Below are 23,611 nucleotides of genomic sequence, written 5' to 3'. Positions count from 1 at the left end.
CAAAAGCAACCCACTTACCTCAAGTAATCCTTTTAAGGCGGCATTATGAATGGGTGTATAACCGTCTATTTCTTTCTCGTTAATAAGCAAAGGCCCGAGATCTTTTTTCTACAACGTGTTTGATTATGATTAAAATTTAAAGCTTCGCTTTTCAACTCCAAACAAAACGATAGCAACCACGTGAAACTTGCATACCTTCAGCAAAATTCTCAATGTTTCAGGATGTGCAATTGCATAGTGAAGAACCGTTCTATTGCTGTCATCACGAATGGTGAAATCAGCTTTCAATTTAAGCAGTTCTTCAACGACACGAACATGACCGCGTTGAGCGGCAAGGACCAACGCAGACTGGGAGTTTTCCGTCTTTTCATTGACAAAAATCTTGGATTTTGATCCAATGTAAGAGACAATATCACTGTGATTATTGATTGCCGCTCTAGAGTGAAATAAATTGTCAAAGTGATAACGTCAGGCTTAAGTCCAAAAGTCCTGAATGATTAAATGTACAGATGATACAAATGAAACGTAAAACCTACTTATGAATCGGGGTGAATCCTTGTTTATCCTTTCTGTTCAACTGAAGTAAGTCCAAATGTGTCATTACATCCACAAATCGAAATAAACTCTTCTCCATGCCATTTTTGCAAGCCGCGTGAATCAAATAACCATCTCCATGTCTGATTTCTTCGCGCAAATCTTCACGAATCACATCTTCATCTTGCAGACAAACTTGTACAGTGCGTTCATCACCACTGTCCACAGCAACATGAAGTATATTGCGGTAATGACTTCCACCATACTCCTCGCTGAACAATAACTCTTGCACTCTGCTTTTTTCTGAAATAGAAATGTTTCATAAATACATAAGCAGCAGGAATGGAGCGACTGTACCTTTCGTTTAAACAAATAACATTTTCACATTTCAGGAGGACAAACGAAAAATCCTTAATCCTTCTGCCGACGACGAAAGTCATTAAACAAAATAACAAAATACACATATCATGTTGCAAAAATCGTTTTACCGTGTTTCAGGAAAAGTTCAAGCATATTAGCATGTCCTTTATTAGCGGCGATGTACAATGGACATCTTTCTGTGATATCAACCTCTGTTATCTTTCCACCGTGTTCTAGCAACACCTTGGCGATCTCAACATGGTTGAACGTTGCGGCAAAATGAAGTGGTGATCGACCATTCACGCTTTCCACATGGTTCACAAGATCAACAATGAAGTCGTGTTGCAACAAGTTATGAAGAAAATCTACATCACAAAGAGATAAGGTGATAATGAAAATCTCAGGCACTCATGTTGGCCTCGCACTGAATCAAAATTACCCCACCCTCTCCATCTTGGGCCCTTTGGCGTGTTTTAGTAATTAGTATTTCAAATATTATATTGCGGATAATACATTGCTCGGTTGAAGAAAGAATGCTTATTTCATAGCACGTCTCTTACGCTGTTAGTAAATTGCTTTCAAATGCATAAAATAGCATTTACAAAGATGCAGTTTTTAAAATTTTACTTGGGAAGGGTATTTCAGGTCCCTCTGCCACATGGCTCACGCTTTACGGAGTGTCTTGTGGTTGGTGCCTTCCCTGTGTAAAATCCTTAAAATATCCCTTGGCAAAGAGCACAACTATGAACTACCTTGGCCTACAACAAAATTCACCTCAGATAACTTGCTACGCATAGATAAACAACTATATGAATACGTGAATGACAACTGCATGGCAATGGGTAAACTTAGTTTGTGGTCAGTTAGAGTTGGGATTGGAGTTAGCACGAGGCTAGTGTAAGAATACCAAGAGGGATTCATACATAATTTCTAATAGGTTGACCTACATTTTAAAGCAAAGTCATCCATTACAGCAGTGACAACAAGCTTGATAGTATGTTAATATCAATCAAATTTCACAAAAAACATTTCAAGAAAATTTTGCTTTCAGCAACTTATCAAACAGAAAAGCCTAAGTCCGAATACGCAGCATGGCTTCCAGCCTTACCTACGTCACCCATTCTCGTGGCTACATGAAGTACACTCTCTCCGTTCTTAGCTATCACACACTTGGTGTCTTTTACGTGATTTAACAAGGAAGTAAGAGAATTAAGACTACGCGACTCCAAAGCGTAAAATATACATGGTTGTCCTCTTTCATCAGTTCTCGAGAGTAATCTTTGAACTACAAAAGAACATTTAAATATCGAGCTGGTTGAAGGAAAAGAGATTAATATTTCATCAACGGAATACTAACTTTCACGGTTACTTCTTTTCTCTCTCAAAATATTATTGATCATTGTTTGGTCGTCATAAATTGCCGCCAGTTTCATTTCATCAGCTAAACTAGTTTGCACCTTACTCCCGTTTTCGTCAACGTCACTCACATCGGGAACGGTCCCTGCTCGTTGCAAATCTGTCGTGTCTTGCTCATCAATGGGTTTCAGTCTGGCCAGGGCAGCACGATTCACTTCACTTGATAAATCATAGTCCACGCTTCTCTTGGGTCGCGGAAAACCCACGTACCAACGCGATCTCACGTAATTCGCCATTCGTGACAATCACTTGAAAAATGCACAAAAAATTCCAATGAACAAACAACAGGAGCGGCAGAACTTAGACAATTGGCGGCTCATATTCATATATTCATATGTTAAAATCTGTAATCACTTATTGATTTAAGTAGAAACTAATAAAGAGGAAGATGCATGTATGAATATGGAATTATCAATTTTTCGCAGCCATACGCATATCCATGGCACATAAGCATGCAGGAAGTCATGCTTCGCCTTTCAATATCTCATAATACTCTCGACGATACTTGACAATGTTATAACTCGAATGAACAATCAATTCGTTGTAACAAATATACCAACCTTATGACGTAATAATGAACGTTGTCACACAACCAGATGTAATTTATATAAAGCTGAAACAGACATACCTTTATCAAATTACGTATTGTTGAAACTTCATGAAGCAGGAAAATGGGAGCGCAGACAAAACATCATTAAAATCATCACGTCGTTTATTTGACAATAGAACTGTTAGAAGAGGTTTTGACCGATAAGCAGATAGAATCATACAACCGTTTAACAACATAACAATTGAGAATATATTTTAAAAAACATGTGCTCTCTTATTTCGCGGAACAAAAAGTACATTGGTCACATGATTAAAAATCTAGTTGAGAGTTATACACTGTGATGTCATTTCCTTTAACAAGAACAACAACTGAAGACGTACGGTGTACTTAGAGCTTGGTTTCTTGGTGACTTGCGTCGCCAACTCAATGACATTCAGAGTATATAATACCAACCGTTGCATTACATGTCGGAAACACTATCTTTATTTACACATGGTCGTTTATACGAATGTCAGAATAATCGTCACGCGCATCTAAGACAACATGAACTAATCGCCCTTCCAAAATATCGATACAAGTTTATCCGAATATTGTCAATTTCCTACCATCAAGAGTTTAAGTAAATGATACCTGTTCATGAGCTAGATATTGATGGAAAGCGAACTATCACATTTAAGTGCTACGCATCATCGAAGACGCAAAATCATTTTCCGGTATTAACTATGCTAGAGGAAAGACATTGACCGCATGACGTCATTGAAATTGCAAAAATTGAATTTTCATCACACGACGTTGACACAAAACCTGACAAAACAATCTTCAAAATATTATGTTTTGTTGAACAAACGAGAAATGAAACGCGATTCGACAATTTTAAGTACTTTTAAAGAGAGGCAAAAGATCAAGATGAAATGAAATAAATCATTTGTCTATGTAAGACTTTATAGAGTTATCGTGCATTTCCGATGCGCTTATCTAAATTGGAAAGTCAAATAACGTCAAAACCATCGCATGGATCACAACAAAACTTGCATGTTTTAGAAACAAAATACTCCCCAGAAATAGGGTTACACCATCTCCTTGGTAAACTTATCTATTCGACGATCGAAGATGGTGGATATATTTTCAAAGGGGCTATCCTAAAACGGAGATATTTTAGTGAAAATCAGAAAATGGGGTCCATTAATATTGGATCACATTGGTAGATTAAAAACACAAAGGTAGACATAAAGCTAGACACGAAGGTATACAAAAGATAGACATAAAAGTTGGCAAAAGGTACATACAAAGAAAGAAGACAAGTTTAACAAAAGGTAGACGAAAACGTGGACACAAAAGATTGATAAAAGGCGGGAAAAATAGACAAAACTAAACACGAAGGCAAACACAAAGATAGACAAAAGGTAAACACGAAGGAAAATACAAAGATAGACGAAAGGTAAACACGAAGGAAAATACAAAGATGGACGAAAGGTGAAAAACATAGACATAATGATAGAAAAATAGACACGAAAGGTGGGACAGGCAGAAATCAAAAAAAAGGGACAAAGGTGGACAAAGTAACAAATGATGACAGAAAGGAAGAAAACACAAAGAGAGAAAGATATAACAAAAGTAAACAAAAGTGACAAGATGAAAAGACAGACAAAAGGTGACAAAATGAATGACAAAGTGACACAAAAAAGAGAAAACGTAGACACTGAAAGAAAAAGATTGACACAAAGTTAGGAAAATTAGTCATGAAAAAACAAACAAAACAGATCAAAATATACATAAAGGTAGACACAATGGTGGACAAAAGGTAAACAGAAAGAAATACCAAAGAGACACAACGGAGACAAAGGTATACAAACGTAGATAAAAGTTAGACGCAAAGGTAGACACAATGGTAGACACAAAAGATACATCATGATAGACATCATGATAGATACAAAGGCAGACAAAAGATGACACAAATGTTGACATAAATTTAGATTGAAAGATAGACAAAATTTGATACAATGGTAGTCAAAACAAAAAGATACATAAGATTGACAAAAGGAGACAAAAGAAAAAAGGAAAAAAGTAGACACAAAGGTATACAAAAAGTTAGACAACAAGGTGGAAAAAACATTAAAAAAAAGTAGACACAAAGGTAGACACAAAGTTAAACAAAAAAGTAGACACAGGTAGAAAAAGATAGAAGAGACACAAAGTAGACAAAAAGTTAGACGAAAAAGGCAGAGAAAATGTCATACAAGAAATTAAACAAAAAGGTAGACACAAAGGTAGACATAAATTTAGATTGAAAGATACACAAAAAGGTAGACACAAAGGTTGACACCAAAGTAGACAAAAAGGTACACACAAAAGTAGGACATAAAGTTAGACACAAATGCAAACAAAAGATAAACATGCAAAAGGTAGATAAAATGAAGACACTAAGGTAAACACATGCAAATGTTGATAAAAGGTAAATAAAAATAATAGATACGTAACGTTGAAAAAGACCTCTCTTTTGATAAAATGGAAATTTTTTTAAAATGTGTACATTTGGGGGTTTTTTTCAAGAAGCCGAAAAAGAATCGCAATAGCCCTGCGTGGTTATCTGTCGTACAGTCGTAGTGTTAACTCTTTTCTCTTTTGTAGAGAAATCTAAATTTTAAAGTGAAAGAAAAGAAGAAAAAGCTAAGTCGCCTTAAATAAAAAAATAATTTACCTTTCGTCCCTCGGGATGTATTCAAACGTTGTAAATGGTACACTCCAAGCAACAGCAGCTACCTAAAAAAACGTCAAAAAGTTGAGCGAGTGCGTCAATGCATTAATCGATAATATCGTTAATGTAACAATGCATGAGTTTGGTGACGCTCACATATGATATTGATGTGCTGAAAACGTCGTTCAAAGTCTTTGTACAACTTGTTAACATGTCGGACGAGTTTAGTTAGGATTTCTTTTGGCAGTGAAACGTCTTCATCACAGCTTCTTATGTATTAAAGAGAGCAGCTAAAGATGGTTGTAAGCTGAAGAAAAGGTGTTTTATTAGTTAAAGATTGAAAACACGGATTACTTGGATTGAGCAGTCGTACAACGCTACTGGCTGAACTAAAGATGATGTGTCGATCGTTGTTGACAGATTATGTTCAGAGTTGACTCACTTCACCTCGCGTATGCTCAACATGACGATGCGGCCAAATATTTCGAAAACTCTTTTTAACTTCTCCAGTTTTTTCGAGGCGATCAGAAACTCGTGGCTCATGATTGTCAAGATCTTATGGCTGCAAGTATATAATAAAATTACATACATGAGTACATGAAAGCTACAGGATATCATGAAAAAACCATTTACCTTTATGACAAGTATTTGAGATCTCAATTTGAAACTTACACGTAGAGAGCAGTATACAAGACTTTGATACGTCGCTGTAACAGACTAAAAGTTATACACCAAACTTATGGTAAGGTATTAACAAGTAAAACTTTGATACTTCACTGTAGCATTTTCATCACACATCGTTACAGATAAGGAGAACGCAGCTCGAGACAAAAAATGAAATACCTGTTGGCAAGTACTAGTCAATACTGCAAGTACTAAGCAACAATAGCAAGTATTCCACAATACTCACAAGTATTATGCAATACTATCAAGTACCATACAACAGAAGCAAGTATTCCACAATACTGGCAAGTACTATGCAATACTATCAAGTACCATACAACAGAAGCAAGTATTCCACAATACTGACAAGTACTATGCAATACTATCAAGTACCATACAACAGAAGCAAGTACTCCACAATAGCAAACTTAACAAAAAGCAATTGGGATAGTCGTGGGATTAAGCAATATGTTCATGAAAACAGTAAACTAGATCCGCTATATATTCGGCGAAATAACGAATAAGAAATATTTAATCCTCAGTAAAAAAATTCAGAAAACTTAAAAAACAATGAAATGTTTTGCCCAAGTATTAATTAAAAAGATAACGTCTCAAGACAAAAATTTTTTAGTCTCAATTGCTCGAACAGACGTGTTTAGAAATGGCAGATAGCTGCAAGCGAATATCACCATAGTTTTCAGCCCAGAAACTCATTTCTGGACTTTCTACCATCATGTGCAATTCTTGCCGGTCAATCCTCTTTCCCACTCCAATCGAAATCACCTTCACCCTCCTGACGAGTAACGGGGCACCAGCTTCATCCAATCGGATAGCATCGGCTGCCGGAGATTGACGGCCATCTGTGATAACCACAGCGACATTCGGGAACGAAGATCGCATTCCAGCTCTTCGCGTAAAGAGATCAGAATTCGCTAGTTTCAAGGCTAGATCGATACGAGTTCGGCCACGAAGATGAGGTAAGAGGTTCAGTTGAGTGGTGAGGTCATTTCTTGAATAAATATCATTAAATGTTGATGTAATGTTTGCAGTATCACTATAAACCATTAAAGCAATATGCGTCTTCTGCCAAGATATTTCTAACGTGTCTGCAATCATCTCAACAAGGTTTTTCGCTTCAGTAAATTTGTCGTTTAAAATACTACCAGACGAATCCAAAATGAAGGCTACATCAAGAGTTCTCTTGCAAGGCAATGGTGCTATAAGAAAAAATAGTAAAATAACCAATATGATTAAGAGGCTATGGACATGACTGGGGCCATCAGCAGGGATGACATTGGCAAAACAATATGCATGTTTGTCAGAATAAACATATCAAAAGAGTTCAAGACGGCTCAACAGATTAAAGCCAAGATGTATATTGAACACGGCACATATTTGTTCCAACTAAAAAGAAGTTTTAGAGAGGCAAGTGTTTGATGGCTGCGTGACCACGAGAAATCATGTCTTATTGAAAAACATATAACGTCTAGCATAAAATTTGAAAAAACACACAAAGATTGGACTGCTATCTGGTGGTCAGAAGCAATTTCAGGACAAATCACGATTTCTACTTTAAAAAAATTGACCGAAGAATTGTAAAAAGAATAGAAATATGACTGACAATGGTCATAAATATCAACGAGTTATGGATTGCAGTAAAGGCTGCTGGGTAAGGCAGTCCGATAAATAACCTAAATGTGCGAAAGATTTAAAGCAACGATTAAATCTTTGGCGGATGCACTATTTATCGAACTTTTTGGTTGTTTGTGACTGGTATACCTATAGCTATGATTATTTCTATGCGCAATCGGTTCTTCTGAACCTCAAACGCGCGAGCAATAAAATCAACAAGATCGTAAAAGATAAACTAGCTACACATCATACTTACAAATCTCTGAGCAGACATCCTTAGTAAAAGCAGGGATCATCTTACTTAAAGTATTAACGGTATTAGGTACAAAGATATCCCTAGGTGATCCTGCAACGCGCTCAAGATCGCTAGCACGACTCGAGCTCAATAAAAATTGCCCTGCTCTAAACCATTCAGAATTAAGAAATTTTTCATGTATAAATAATACACGTGAGTACTTATGTTTAGAAATTACGAATTGTTATTATTTCATATCTGTTATCCTCCTGATTTCGGCATCAGATCTTCTGAATTCATACGACTGTATCGCCTCTTCGATTCCTGGAAAAAGGGCGAGAATCTTCCACAGTTGGTTCATTCTCTTTGTTCTTCTGTAAAGACTCCTGGCTGTCTTTACAATCCAGTTAAATAATTCCAACTGTTCATTTAATTATAACATTGTCGTAGCCAGCCTCTATCTTTGGGTAAGAGCTCGTAGACGCATATCTGACTCATGTTGCTAACCGTTTACAATTAATTTCGAAGAGTACAATGCAGCGATAATTTACCGTGTGTATATGTCACTATGTGACATAATATGACATATAAACAAGGTACGATATTGTAATACTAATAACTTGCTTATCTATCGATAAAGAAGAATATAGCAAGGTTTTCTGTTTAAGGAACAAGTTCTTTTTTCAAGATGTTTCTTTATATAAATAAAAACGCTAAATATACAGTGGTATGAATACTATAATGACGTTATCACTTGTCACTTTTGTAACTTCATATTCTTTCCTTCATTCGACACCTCCCCCAAGCTAGAATTAAAAATTATGACTATAAGTTACTATCGAAGGGGAAGTGCTAGCCAAACATTGCTATAGGCATAGCTGAGTGGTTTCGTGTTCAAGCTAAAGATTGCAACTTAGCTTGGATTTACTAATTTTCTTCAAGACAGGTCTGGTGGTGGTGAATGTTAATTGGCGTGATATGAACGATAGATCGAACTCAGACATTTTGTACATGTGTGTGCCTTTAAATTTAAACATTGTGTTGGCAAGGTTTATTTCAATAAACTTTGGGCTGTTTTTCATTTCATGTAATTTTTTGTTCAAAAATACGAAACATTAATCTCTGCTAAAAATATTGTTTGAATATATATGAAATTCACATTTAATTCACCAGAGATTGTGTGGTAATCGGTTTCTCAGTAAATACTGAAAATAGACAAGTTCTTCTTTCAATAACCACCCTTAAAAGCAAACCTTCGAAACACTCCAATTAGGCACATCAGAAAGAATACTTCTTTTGATTAGACCTATGCGACTATGTCGATGATATTTCAGGGCACGTGTGTCAAAATTTGACGACTGACTTTTATCGTGGATGGTGGTTTGGCACGTATACCATGTGGATCATATTGGTTATTTCAAGGTTTATAGAGGACATTGGCGGGTAATGTGATTATAGTTATGATTGCATGGATAAATGTGACTTTTTTATATAGGATCATAAGTTTTTTAAATGTATGCCATTGCATTTAATAAACGCAGTGTTTTGGAAGATGTACCCAAAGGCCAAGAAATTAAAAAGAAAACGTGAATATTCCTGATAGCCATAATAAATAATGTTATGACAAAATGGCTTCGCTTGGCCCCAAATGTGGACACTGTTTTTTTCCAAAACAAAACGAAATGGGAGGGAAAACCAGTGGATCCGGGAAAAAACCCTCCAATAATAAAAAAGATCAAAAATTTAGAAAAATTTTCTTAAATTTTTGTAGTTTTAAGATGTTTCCTATTTTTGTTGTTTTCAATGATCCCGATGATCTATTTTAATATGCTGCAGCATAGTCAGATCGTGCGTCCTATATAGTCGTATAAAAAATTTAAATTTACAGAGCGACAAAAAAGCGGACTGACTACCCTATTGACACAGCAAATATTTTGTGTTCAACAAAAGAAACGCAAACTTTCGTAGAGAACAAAAAATGAAAGTGCGCCGAATGTTAAACATTTTAATAAATAGACGAAAAATGAAAATTAAAAGCATCCCATAAAATTATATGAAAAAATTATTCAGTACGTACGACATGACCATTCATCTGTCAATAACAATGAAAAAATGAAATGACCAAAGTGACGTCATGACTTGCATAAAAATCATTTTTCATGTCTACTAGACTTCATTCAAAATTTCTATGTTGCTACATTAACACCTTCATTAATAGCTGGCTTTCACTCACGTGTTTTGTCAGAAAATTTAACAATTGTGAAAATTTAGTTTTAAGCTGTTGTACTTGAAAATGCGTTATACTGATAAACGTTATGCATAACAAAAGTGTGATTCTTTCTACAAGGACGCTTGTTTCTTGGTGCTTCTGTCTGACTTGGTCGTTCATTAATTGTCCAGTTAGTAACCTTACAGAAAAAGTCACTCTACAAAAAACACGTTGTAAATGTCAGCAAAATGAATTATCAAGAACAGAAATTAAATACATTGAAAAGAACAAAACTTTTATACCTGATTTCCAAGAGTTGTCCTAGTCCGTTTGATCCAGGCGACTTGGTCGGTCTCTTCCTATTTTTTTCACTGCGCAGTTTTTGTGTGTATGTCGTAGAAATATATGGTAGCATTTTTATTTGCGAAATTCAATGACCCCTAGCTACTTGCAGCATTGCAATTTTCGTTATGAACGTTAAATGTAATTATCAAAAAGTAGTGAATGAAAGCCAGCTATTTTCTCACAGCAAGTGACATCCTTCGTTTATAAACAAAAATTGACAAATTTTGTCATGAAAAACAGACTGTTTTTATTTTATTTGATTAAGGCTCAAATTTCATGATTAAGGCTCAAATTATAGAAATAGACCATCAGGATCCTTTTTAACTATCTCATGCAGATACTCATACAACACTTATTTACTCAACTTACAAACCACAAGACATGAATCGTGTTTTTCCACTCGCTTGTTTTCCATCTTCGTAGAACATATTTCGTTTTTTTAGTCCAGTAATTTCAATATTATGTTCATACGTAAATATGCCAAAGTGATGTCCATTCAATGCCTTTATACCATTCCATAAACAAAGTACTCAACATTGTTAACCAACAAAGTAGCTAGTGAAATCATGAATCGCCATTTCGACAGATTACAATTTACAATGCACTCTTATGGTAAGTTTTAAACAATCGAAGACTTAACATTGTGGTCAAAGCATTTTACAGTGAAAGCTTTCATATTACGAGGCCTGCACAAAGACTAGTTGATTGTTCCACGTAACTCATACTTCTTTATATCGTCAGTAAAAAGACAGATTTACCTTTCTTTCTACAACGTTAAAGTGACTAATTAACCGTTGAAGTGAAAAAAAAACTAATTTATATTCTTTAATTGACGTCATGATTAGAATTTCTTAATGTGATTGGCTCCTTAGGAGCTTATCACCTTTCACAAAGACAAATTCAGTGTACTTATATTCATTGCATATATTCAGTAATGACTAATGTGACATTGAAGAAACAAACTAAAAATCAGCAGCATCAATAAAAACCAATGCGATTTTCACAAGAACAATAGAATCAAGAAGCAAATAAATATTTAACGTCAATGTAGTTACTTACGTTTGTACTCACTTGACTTAGTTTCTCCTCTCCTCTTGGTATCTGAACAACCGAATTTTCTCACAAATATCGGAAAAATCCTCTTGCTGTTGATCGGATTATGCCAAAATTATCGGCTATTACCGAGTAGTGTTGCAAACACTAACCAATCTTTTCTTTCTTCTTTGTAGCGACTTCAGTCCTACGAGCGTATTTTCTATGTTCTCAAAACGTTTCTTTAAACTCAAAGATTCCAATTCTTGTTCAGTTGCATTCACAGATGTTGGTGGTCTTGATTTTTTATCAAAACATTCAAATACATCGGCAATCATATCAGACGTCTTTCGGTAACTTGTCGTCGATGACAGTTGAAGCCAACAACTTCATTTTGCTCTGCATAGTCAAAAATCTTTATACTTGTCGCCTATGTGTATAGTCTTGTTCCATCTTTTATGAACAACATCTGCTTTCCACGACGCCTCGTGACTTGTATGAGGTAAAACTTGAAGTGAATAGTACCTTTATGCATGGTGTTAAGCATATCATTATATGTATTTGTTCCACATAAATTGTTCGTACTTGAACAAATTATCGGATATCTATCAAATCTAAATTTTGAAAAAAAAACGTATTGTTGCCAAACAAAAGAACTATGCTCTTCATCCATTAATAAACGTAAAATGCAAATGACAATTGACCATTTTTCTGTGATATTACGCAAATCATTAAACCATTAAATAACGCAAATATGAGTTTGGGCATTAAGATGTTGGTGACGTCAAGTTTTGAAACTTTTTATAAAGGTCGAGACGTGTTGGAAACGATTGTTTATCACTATGAACTTGAAGATTGTTGTTCAATTATAGAAATGGTGAAATAGTTCGAACCTTTGCGGCTGCACAAATATAGACTATATAGTTACAATTGGTTCCGCTCGTTCAGTGAGCGACGAGCTCACATAAATTCATTGATCATTTTTATTTAATTTTTGTGGTGTTAGCAGGCGATCAGTCACGATGGTCAATTCTGACATAGCTTACCATGGATTTCCTAATGCAAATTATTTTTATTGAAATTCATGGTAAGCCAACCTAAAATAAATGTATATTAACGTAGAAGACAAGCATTTTTTGTATAGCAAGAGCTGCAGAAGAAAATCGCCTAAAATAGACTAAATACATGAAGGCGTTTCATATTCCTTACAAGAATTATCCGCAGCTTTTGTATAAAAACGAAGACAAAAAATATGTACAAGGTCCGAATTTTTTGCATGCCAACTCCACTCTATGTTCCGGTGCGAATCCTGCCTGTTTCCTCGAAACATTCAACGCTTGATCAAAAGTCCACTACTATCAACGTGAAAGACAGAAAACAAGTGGCGCTGGTAAATAATAGAAACATGAAGAAAAGATGTGAATGGAAAAAACATGAAGAAGAGATGTGAAGGAGAAACGTGAAGAAGAGAGGTGAAGGAGCGATGTGCAGCTTAGAAGATAACACTATATGTACTTTTTATATTTTCTTAACTTTGCGAAAATTTTGGCAAATGCAATTTGAGCCCGCAGTCAATTGCACCGAACCGGGCGTACTTCGCTTGACGTAAATCATCACGACATTAAATTGCTTTGGAATTTCTATTTAATCTTTTTTGTTTTAAACATTTTAATAAAGAGTTCTTCATCCAACGCAAAAATACCAGGGCGGATCTTGAACACACAGACAAGAACCTCGAAAATAACGCTGACAATGAGAGCGTGTTTCGCTCGACCTAAATCGTCTCGATAGTAATTGGTTTTGGAACCTTTATTTAACATTTTTTATGCATTTAAAAAAAGAAAGCTACAGTTGCTACGCTGCGCTAAACCCAAAGATCATGCCATGGGCGTTAGTAAGGTTTGTATTCTAGAATTATAACACATTAAAAAACATTTTCTTCCTGTCAAAATGACACATCTTGTTAAAATCATGCGCTACCACTTTGGGGAAATCTCTAACCATATTGACGACAGTTTCCATAGTAGCAAATTGTGGTTAACTCGGTGGAATGGGTTCCTAAGGATTTGCTGTTTCAGGATTTCAGACAGCACTGGAATCAGTACGAAGAATCATTGACAGTTTATTATTATTATTAAATAGTCTACTGTCTTCAGCCTCATTTTCATTCACAGAAATTGTTACATCATCATGAACGACTACGCCATCTTTATCTTCGTATGTATCCATTTGACTATGCTGTCTCTTTAATTCATTTAATTCGGGATCGTTCTCCCTTGCTTCTCTCTCTTCGTCAAAATCTCCTTCAGAATACTTCAAATCATCACCGACGCAATAGTCACTTGAATTCGGTACACTGAATTTCTTATGATCGTTTTGTACTTTTCCCCAAGCCTTTCGCTTAGACTCAGCTCTTGTCTCCTCTGGATTAAAGGTTTCTATGCTCTCACTGTAACCTATTTAAGAAAATACAAAAGTACGTAAAGGCAACAGCTTCTCCACTACTTACAATGTGTGTCAATGTAGGTAGTGATGTATGAACAACAGAGAACGAGAACTGTCAGTGATGAATGAACAACAGAGACAGAGATCAGTCTTTACATGGCTTTGAAGTGTGTTTTTGGAAAATTCAGTAACATTTTTACAAATAAGAAATGTTACCTCGAAATTGAGTAGTAGCGTTTTGTTTATCTTGACTCATTCGGACATACTCGATTGATCTACGATTCCTTTCCATTGTAAACTCGTTTTGAATCTCTAACATTTTATTTTGCAAAACAGCATTCTGCCTTTGCAGTTCTTTAACCATTTGAATCAACGTTGACATGTCTTGTTTCTTTCCCATTTCTTCCCGGCTCTCATCGGCTACATTGGTAGAAAAATCAGGACCGTAAAATACAAAATCCCAAACGGCGCGGGTAAAGTTGTATGACTTGTTGGGTCTCTCCTGTAAACGAGGTATGAGTGTTTTCTACTTCGCCATGGAAATAAAACCTCTTCCGTTCTATGTCAATTATCATTTTTGCCTAAATCAATTAAAAGAAAAATGTTGTAAATGTCATAACGACTGCTTTTATTCACCTCATTCATTCATCACCACCTACACGTTATCTTAGTTTAAGTAGTGTAAAAATTGTCCCCGTTATCTGTTTTCATTCATCACTACCTACAATGACACACGTTATCATAGTTTATATTCTAGATAGTGCAAAGACTGTTCTCGTTCTCCATTGCTCATTCATCACTACCTACACTGACACACGTTATCTTAGTTTATATTTTAGATACTGTAAGACTGTTCTTGTTGTCTGACGTTCATTCATCACTAACTTCATTGACATACGTTATCTATAGGATCTAATTTGATAGTTTCATGAATATCCTTACCGTTTGAATGTGTTTCTGCAGCTTAGCGTGTTGCATAATGCTACTGGTATCATCAATGGCAAGGGCAAGCAGAAGGTTCATAATAATGATAGGCATAACGACGAGAAAACCAACAAGGAGGACCAGCTGTAGTGGATAAAATGTGTTGTAATCAGAGTGGTCACCGAGAAATGTCTGTTTAAAATCAAACTCTCCCATCGTCATTGTTGCTCCAGTTAAGATAGACACGCTAAACCTCTCAAATCCCTGTCTATCATTCATTATTACTGTAAAAGCGGCAGCAAAAGTGACCAAGAAAAATATTAAGAGACCCATGACCTAAATAAGAATTGTTGATATCATTAAACATTAGGGTAGAGGGAGAAGTCATAACTTCAGCAGACGAACCTTGAATAGTGTGAACGAAATTTTTCTCATCATAAGAATAATTATACCATAGGAGGCAAACCTTCTTAAATACATAATAAGATTTATCCAAGCACAGAATAACGCTACAGAACAGGCCATCCATTGAAAACTTGTCTTTACAGACATACTGTCGTTACTTGGTACAGCAAAGATGAATGTTGATACGTAGAGAACACATTCCAAATAGTTAACTTTGTCCATAAGATAATTGAATTTGTAAACGAATAACTACATAATTAAATAGAGCATGTCAATATCAAGAGATCAAATTAAGCGTAGACATATTTTTTAAATTCCTTTTTAACGATTTCGCCATTCTTATACAGGGAAAGGACAACAAAATCAGCCCTATACACAAAAATTTTTTATAGGTTTGTAGCTTGTCATTTCTTACAGAAATGTTATAGAAATGAAGGATTGCTGTTGAAGATAAAATGGAACAAAATACTAATACTGCCAATTAAAACTGTAACGTTCATCACTAAATTAAAATAAAACTAAAAAGATAAATAAGCTTTAACAAATAGCAGCCATATTGTTGAGGTCATGCTATTGTTGTTCTGCAACTGCAAGGTTATCAATCACACCTTCACTGAGAAAGCCGATGTTCCAAGGCAAAATACATACGTTTTCATTCTACGTATCATTCTGCTGTCATGAATAAGTCTCATTTTTTGATCGCAGTCCCTAATATTTTATAACAGCTTTGCAACGAGCACAAACATAAAGTGGTATTTATAATATACATGGCTTATACGAGGGAACTTTTACGACCACAAACTGAAAATGCTAACCTGACCGATTTCTTTCAATGTTTGAACGCCAGCAGATATGAGACAGATAAGCATTGCTACCTTAACATTTATCGACGCACTTGGTAATTCTAAACACAAATAGTTTCAATAACGAAAACATAAAACTAAACAAATTCAAGAAAATCGTGAAATAATTAATCTCCTCGAAAATGTTTGCGGGAACCACTGAGTATTTTAATAAAAATACATAACAACGGTAACTCCAAATATCGTAAGGATTTTGATTCAACATTTCTACTCTATTTAGTCATCATCAGGAATGATTATATTACATGCGTGCGCAGTATATATAGACTTTATATAATTTGACCAAGTTAACAGAAACAGATAGTTCACTCGAAGCTTTAGTGCCATGATTAAGTTCCGGTTTTTTTCTACGGATGGGGAGTGTTTCTTTGAATAAAAGGTTTGACCAATCCTTGCCCTGTCTATGATGTGACAGTTGTTCAACAGGAAGAGAGTTGGGTCAAATTGTTCGGTATTGGGTTCGTCCATGTTAAGTTGTAAGAAATCAGTGAGATGAGTAAATTGTTCGCAGCTGTTGATGTGTTTATAGATTTTTGATTTGTTGTCTGTAGTAGCATATCCGTGTAGTCTTGTGTCGAGGCAAGAGAGAACTATCTGTCTTCTGTCAACTACATCAAAACACATACAGTCTATATATAATGCATACACATGTAACATAATCATTTCTGATGATGACTAAATAGAGTTGAAACGTTTAATCAAAATGTTTACGTTACTTGGAGTTACCGTTGTTATGTATTTTGATTAATCTTCACATTACCATCTTTGCCAACAGACGCCTTATATGAAGGAATTCCAAACGCGTAGACGTTAAGAGAAACCAAAAACAAGAAATAAAACATAAAACTTGTTGTGCACACTTTCCATCCAAATTCCATCCATTTTGCTTTAAGGTATTTACAGCAGACAGGATGACATAGGCATTGGTAACTGCTATTTCGCAACATCGCTTTGATGGCGGTAAATGGCTTGAGTTTTTTACCTCTCTTGTTTGTAACTGCGAAAAAAGGATAACTATAAGGAAAGCCTTGTCGAAAAGGAGACAGAGGATGTACACGATGAAAACAGTAAAATGAAAACACGGTTCTAAAAAGCGTAGTCAGTGGCTATGTCTATACAAAATGTCTTATTCAAATATGATAAGATATAAATAACCCAACCACGTGACTGTTTCATTTATTCAACCTTGGCGACCTTTGCAGACAATACAATACTTCATCAATACATGGAAGCAATGATGCATAGACTGGTAATGGTGGTGGTGGTGTTGATGGTGGTGGTGGTTTTTGTGGTGGTGGTGGTTTTGTGGCGTTTGTGGTTGTTGTGTTGGTGGAGGTTGTGTTGATGGTGGTGGTGGTTGTTGTGGTGATGGTTGTTGTGGTGGCGGTTGTTGTGTTGGTGGAGGTTGTGTTAATGGTGGTTGTGATGATGGTGGTGGTGGTTGTTGTAGTGGTTGTGGTGGTGGTGGTTGTGTTGATGATAATGGTGGTGGTTGTTGTGGTGGTGGTGGTTGTGTTGATGGTGGTGGTGGTTGTTGTGGTGGTGGTTGTTGTGTTGGTGGTTGTTGTGTTGGTGGAGGTTGTGTTGATGGTGGTTGTGTTGATGGTGGTGGTGGTTGTTGTAGTGGTGGTTGTGTTGGTGGAAGTTGTGTTGATGGTGGTGGTGGTTGTTGTGGTGGTGGTGGTTGTGTTGATGGTGGTGGTTGTTGTGGTGGCGGTTGTTGTGGTGGTGGTATTTGTGGTGGTTGTGTTGATGGTGGTGGTGGTTGTTGTGGTGGTGGTGGTTGTGTTGATGGTGGTGGTGGTTGTTGTGGTAGTGGTTGTTGTGTTGGTGGAGGTTGTGTTAATGGTGGTTATGTTGATGGTGGTGGTGGGAAATGAGGAAAAATATATAGCAATTATGTTTTCTTTGTGTAGAAAATATTGCATCGCCACCCAACACCCACCCCCCACCCCTTGGCGGAGCCATTGAGCGTAGTAGCTACTATGAGAATTGTAGCATTCTCAATTTTTTAACGTTTTTTGAGAACTTTCTTTGGATTAAGTTGAGATCCTCAACTAGATCTTTATTTTCTATATAAGATAGCTTGCTCACCACACCTGTATTTTGTAAACAGAAAAAGTCGTATGCAACCAAATGGTCAATACTCTCTGGGTGTCCTGTGGTATTCATGCTGTTAGAAAGAGCTCGATACGCCACTTCGGACATATTCTTAGAAACCAACTTCGCCATCGTTCCTTCTGTACCATTTTTTGTCTTGAAAATAATCTGAACACAAGTTCGGTGTTGTTCGTAAGCGACAGTTTGTCAAAAAACAACAACACCAGTACACTGAAGATGCACAAGAATAAGAAACATGTTGAACATATACTTACTGTCAAACCGAATGCTACACTTAATTGCTATACTGATAATAAAATCAAATACATTATAATGAAACATACCTCTTTCCATCTATCATGACACATCATTACCATAGCGCTTTTTGTATCGTCATTTATGATGGCCCAATCCAAGCAGTTAAAGAACTCATAATCTTCTGTAATTGCCGCCAGGCTATCTAGCAAATACTTCACAACATCTGCTTTGCCTTTCACAGCTGCTGTAAGCAATGCTGTTCGTTTGTATTTATTTTCCCAATTGATCATGGAAGGTCTGAACATCACCAACAATTCAACAATATTAAGATGTCCTTTGAACGCAGCAATGTGAAGTGGACTAAACAAATTTCCATCCCTTAAGTACACAATAAATATTTTACTCAAATCTTTCTTCCCTATCAATTAAGTTAAGACATTTTACAGTTATCTTTTTCTCTGTAAACTTCGTTGATGGCAAGATAGAAAATTACCTAACTATAATTGCTCTGTTATTCAGAAGACATTTGACGACCTCTGGGCTACTGTAGTTCGCTGCTGTATGGAGCGGCGTTTTCCCTGTGGCATCGACCTTGTTGATCAAAGCTGGTTCATTGGCTAGGATTAATTCAACCACATCAGAGTTCTGTGAACTAACAGCGCAATGTAATGGCGAACGAGAAGTGTTCGTGAAGACATTCAGATCAGCGTTATATTCTAACAAAATACGGGCACTCTAAAATAAAGAAATGAGCCTCCTGTAATGTACTTGTGTATGTCTTGACTTAATCTCAAAGCAAAAGCAACACACTTACCTCAAGAAATCCTTTTAAGGCGGCATTATGAATGGGTGTATAACCGTCTATTTCTTTCTCGTTAATAAGCAACGGCCCGAGATCTTTTTTTCTATAACGTGTTTGATTATGATTAAAATTTAAAGCTTCGCTTTTCATCTCCAAACAAAACGATAGCAACCACGCATACCTTCAGCAAAATTCTCAATGTTTCAGGATATGCAATTGCATAGTGAAGAACCGTTCTATTGCTGTCATCACGAATGGTGAAATCAGCTTTCAATTTAAGCAGTTCTTCAACGACACGAACATGACCGCGTTGAGCGGCAAGGACCAACGCAGACTGGGAGTTTTCCGTCTTTTCATTGACAAAAATCTTGGATTTTGATCCAATGTAAGAGACAATATCACTGTGATTATTGATTGCCGCTCTAGAATGAAATAAATTGTCAAAGTGATAACGCCAGGCTTAAATCCAATAGTCCTGAATAATTAAATGTACAGATGATACGAATGAAACGTAAAACCTACTTATGAATCGGGGTGAATCCTTGTTTATCCTTTCTGTTCAACTGAAGTAAGTCCAAATGTGTCATTACATCCACAAATCGAAATAAACACTTCTTCATGCCATTTTTACAAGCCGCATGAATTAAATAACCATCTCCATGTCTGATTTCTTCGCGCAAATCTTCACGAATCACATCTTCATCTTGCAGACAAACTTGTACAGTACGTTCATCACCACTGTCCACAGCAACATGAAGTATATTGCGGTAATGACTTCCACCATACTCCTCGCTGAACAATAACTCTTGCACTCTGCTTTTTTCTGAAATAGAAATGTTTTATAAATACATAGGCAGCAGGAAGGGAGCGACTGTACCTTTCGTTTAAACAAATAACATTTTCACATTTCAGGAGGACAAACGAAAAATCTATAATCCTTCTGCCGACGACGAAAGTCATTAAACAAAATATACATATCATGTTGCGAAAATCGTTTTACCGTGTTTCAGGAAAAGTTCAAGCATATTAGCATGTCCTTTATTAGCGGCGATGTACAATGGACATCTTTCTGTGATATCAACCTCTGTTATCTTTCCACCGTGTTCTAGCAACACCTTGGCGATCTCAACATGGTTGAACGTTGCGGCAAAATGAAGTGGTGATCGACCATTCACGCTTTCCACATGGTTCACAAGATCAACAATGAAGTCATGTTGCAACAAGTTATGAAGAAAATCTACATCACAAAGAGATAAGGTGATAATGAAAATCTCAGACACTCATGTTGGCCTCGCACTGAATCAAAATTACCCCACCCTCTCCATCTTGGGCCCTTTGGCGTGTTTTAGTAATTAGTATTTCAAATATTATATTGCGGATAATACATTGCTCGGTTGAAGAAAGAATGCTTATTTCATAGCACGTCTCTTACGCTGTTAGTAAATTGCTTTCAAATGCATAAAATAGCATTTACAAAGATGCAGTTTTTAAAATTTTACTTGGGAAGGGTATTTCAGGTCCCTCTGCCACATGGCTCACGCTTTACGGAGTGTCTTGTGGTTGGTGCCTTCCCTGTGTAAAATCCTTAAAATATCCCTTGGCAAAGAGCACAACTATGAACTACCTTGGCCTACAACAAAATTCACCTCAGATAACTTGCTACGCATAGATAAACAACTATATGAATACGTGAATGACAACTGCATGGCAATGGGTAAACTTAGTTCGTGGTTAGTTAGAGTTGGGATTGGAGTTAGCACGAGGCTAGTGTAAGAATACCAAGAGGGATTCTATACATAATTTCTAATAGGTTGACCTACATTTTAAAGCAAAGTCATCCATTACAGCAGTGAAAACAAGCTTGATAGTATGTTAATATCAATCAAATTTCACAAAAAACATTTCAAGAAAATTTTGCTTTCAACAACTTATCAAACAAAAAAGCCTAAGTCCGAATACGCAGCATGGCTTCCAGCCTTACCTACGTCACCCATTCTCGTGGCTACATGAAGTACACTCTCTCCGTTCTTAGCTATCACACACTTGGTGTCTTTTACGTAATTTAACAAGGAAGTAAGAGAATTAAGACTACGCGACTGCAAAGCGTAAAATATACATGGTTTTCCTCTTTCATCAGTTCTCGAGAGTAATCTTTGAACTACAAAAGAACATTTAAATATTGAGCTGGTTGAAGGAAAAGAGATTAATATTTCATCAACGAAATACTAACTTTCACGGTCACTTCTTTTCTCTCTCAAAATATTATTGATCATTCTTTCGTCGTCATAAATTGCCGCCAGTTTCATTTCATCAGCTAAACTAGTTTGCACCTTACTCCCGTTTTCGTTAACGTCACTCACATCGGGAACGGTCCCTGCTCGTTGCAAATCTTTCGTGTCTTGCTCATCAATGGATTTCAGTCTGGCCAGGGCAGCACGATTGACTTCACTTGATAAATCATAGTCCACGCTTCTCTTGGGTCGCGGAAAACCCACGTACCAACGCGATCTCACGTAATTCGCCATTCGTGACAATCACTTGAAAATGCACAAAAAATTCCAATGAACAAACAACAGGAGCGGCAGAACTTAGACAATTGGCGGCTCATATTCATATGTTAAAATCTGTAACCACTTATTGATTTAAGTAGAAACTAATAAAGAGGAAGATGCATGTATGAATATGGAATTATCAATTTTTCGCAGCCATACGCATATCCATGGCACATAAGCATGCATGAAGTCATGCTTCGCCTTTCAATATCTCATAATACTCTCGACGATACTTGACGATGTTATAACTCGAATGAACAATCAATTCGTTGCAACAAATATACCAATCTTATGACGTAATAATAAACGTTGTCACACAACCAGATGTAATTTATATAAAGCTGAAACAGACATACCTTTATCAAATTACGTATTGTTAAAACTTCATTAAGCAGGAAATTGGGAGCGCAGACAAAACATCATTAAAATCATCACGTCGTTTATTTGACCATAGAACTGTTAGAAGAGGTTTTGACCGATAAGCAGATAGAATCATACAACCGTTTAACAAAATAACAATTGAGAATATATTTTAACAAAACATGTGCTCTCTTATCTCGCGGAACAAAAAGTACATTGGTCACATGATTACAATCTAGTTGAGAGTTATACACTGTGATGTCATTTCCTTTTAACACTCCCACTTAACGATCAACTAAATTACTTATTAAGTTAAATTTGTTTTACACCAAGAAGATCTCTAAAACGTTCATACGTAGGCTTGCTTAATGGTTTAGTCATAATGTCAGCAATCATTGATTCTGTAGGACAATACTTTACGCATATGGCGTTCTTATTAACTTGCTCTCTAATGAAATGATAGGATATGTCAATGTGTTTTGTGCGATTATGAAATTTAGGATTCTTGCAAAATTGAATGGCTCCTTGATTATCTTCGTAAATTGTTGCAGGAACAGGTTTCAACAATTCAACATCATTCAGTAGTCTTCTTAGCCAGATACACTCTTGTGAAGCTGAACTCAAAGCAATATATTCGGCTTCAGTTGTAGATCTTGATACAGATGTCTGTCGTTTACTACACCAGCTAATCGTACTGTTTTGAATCTGAAAAACATACCCTGATGTAGAACGTCTTGTCTCCACATCACCACCCCAATCGGCGTCTGAAAAACCACACAAATCTGAATCTTTTCCATTTGCAGTAAACAAAAGACCATAGTGCATCGTTCCTTTGATATAACGATACACTCTTTTCACTGCTTGCCAATGATCTATACCTGGTCTGGACATATATTTAGATAAAGTTGCGACGGCGGCAGCTAAGTCTGGACGAGTTGCAACAGTTGCATATGTTAAGCAACCTATTGCCATTTGATATTTCTGAACATCTACTGGCTTCTCATTATCAGATAATGATACAAACTTCTTTGACGTATCTAGTGGTGTTGATACTGGTTTTGATTCATCCATTCCAAACTTCTTTAGTATTCCAAGCAAATATTGTGACTGACTGATACTAAGTGTTTTAGCTTGACGGTTGCGCTTTATTGACATTCCCAAAATGTAACCTACTTCACCAACATGTTCGACTTTGAATCTCTTAGCAAGAGATCTCTTTCTTTAGTCAACA

At 36.2% G+C, this 23,611-nt stretch overlaps 2 protein-coding genes across 5 annotated transcripts in view; both read right to left on the bottom strand.

Annotated features, from left to right (window-relative positions):
- The window catches only part of LOC124442227 (transient receptor potential cation channel subfamily A member 1-like), a 32,141-nt gene that overhangs the window by 4,352 nt on the left and 4,178 nt on the right, over window positions 1-23,611 (bottom strand). The window contains exons 1-8 of one of the 4 annotated variants that reach the window (XM_046992726.1): window positions 3,491-3,546; window positions 2,939-3,038; window positions 2,252-2,558; window positions 2,003-2,179; window positions 1,023-1,259; window positions 537-837; window positions 196-436; window positions 19-108 (exon numbers count right to left, since the gene is read on the bottom strand). In XM_046992726.1, coding sequence (XP_046848682.1) covers window positions 19-108; window positions 196-436; window positions 537-837; window positions 1,023-1,259; window positions 2,003-2,179; window positions 2,252-2,546 — 1,341 coding nt within the window. In that variant the 5' untranslated portion in view covers window positions 2,547-2,558; window positions 2,939-3,038; window positions 3,491-3,546. Of the gene's footprint in view, window positions 1-18; window positions 109-195; window positions 437-536; window positions 838-1,022; window positions 1,260-2,002; window positions 2,180-2,251; window positions 2,559-2,870; window positions 2,919-2,938; window positions 3,150-3,490; window positions 3,547-21,698; window positions 22,006-22,376; window positions 22,477-23,611 lie in introns of those variants that run through there. The other 3 variants (XM_046992727.1, XM_046992725.1, XM_046992728.1) reach the window with 3 other exon arrangements.
- On the bottom strand, window positions 13,466-14,636 carry LOC124442241. The gene is made up of 2 exons (XM_046992753.1): window positions 14,333-14,636; window positions 13,466-14,127 (listed from the first exon to the last, which is right to left on the bottom strand). Exons 1-2 carry the CDS (start codon window positions 14,514-14,516, stop codon window positions 13,754-13,756), a joined length of 558 nt encoding a protein of 185 aa, XP_046848709.1. The 5' UTR covers window positions 14,517-14,636; the 3' UTR covers window positions 13,466-13,753.

This window comes from Xenia sp. Carnegie-2017, unplaced genomic scaffold (genome assembly GCF_021976095.1).
Source record: "Xenia sp. Carnegie-2017 unplaced genomic scaffold, XeniaSp_v1 HiC_scaffold_20, whole genome shotgun sequence".
NCBI classification, from domain to species: Eukaryota; Metazoa; Cnidaria; class Anthozoa; order Malacalcyonacea; family Xeniidae; genus Xenia; species Xenia sp. Carnegie-2017.
This window is presented reverse-complemented; position numbering and strand designations above follow the sequence as displayed.

Coding starts and splice junctions, on each gene's coding strand:
- LOC124442241 (XM_046992753.1), bottom strand. CDS start 14,516: ATGGGAAAGAAACAAGACATGTCAACGTTGATTCAAATGGTTAAAGAA. Junction 14,128..14,332: donor CGCTACTACTCAATTTCGAG/GTAACATTTCTT, acceptor TTTCTTAAATAG/GTTACAGTGAGAGCATAGAA.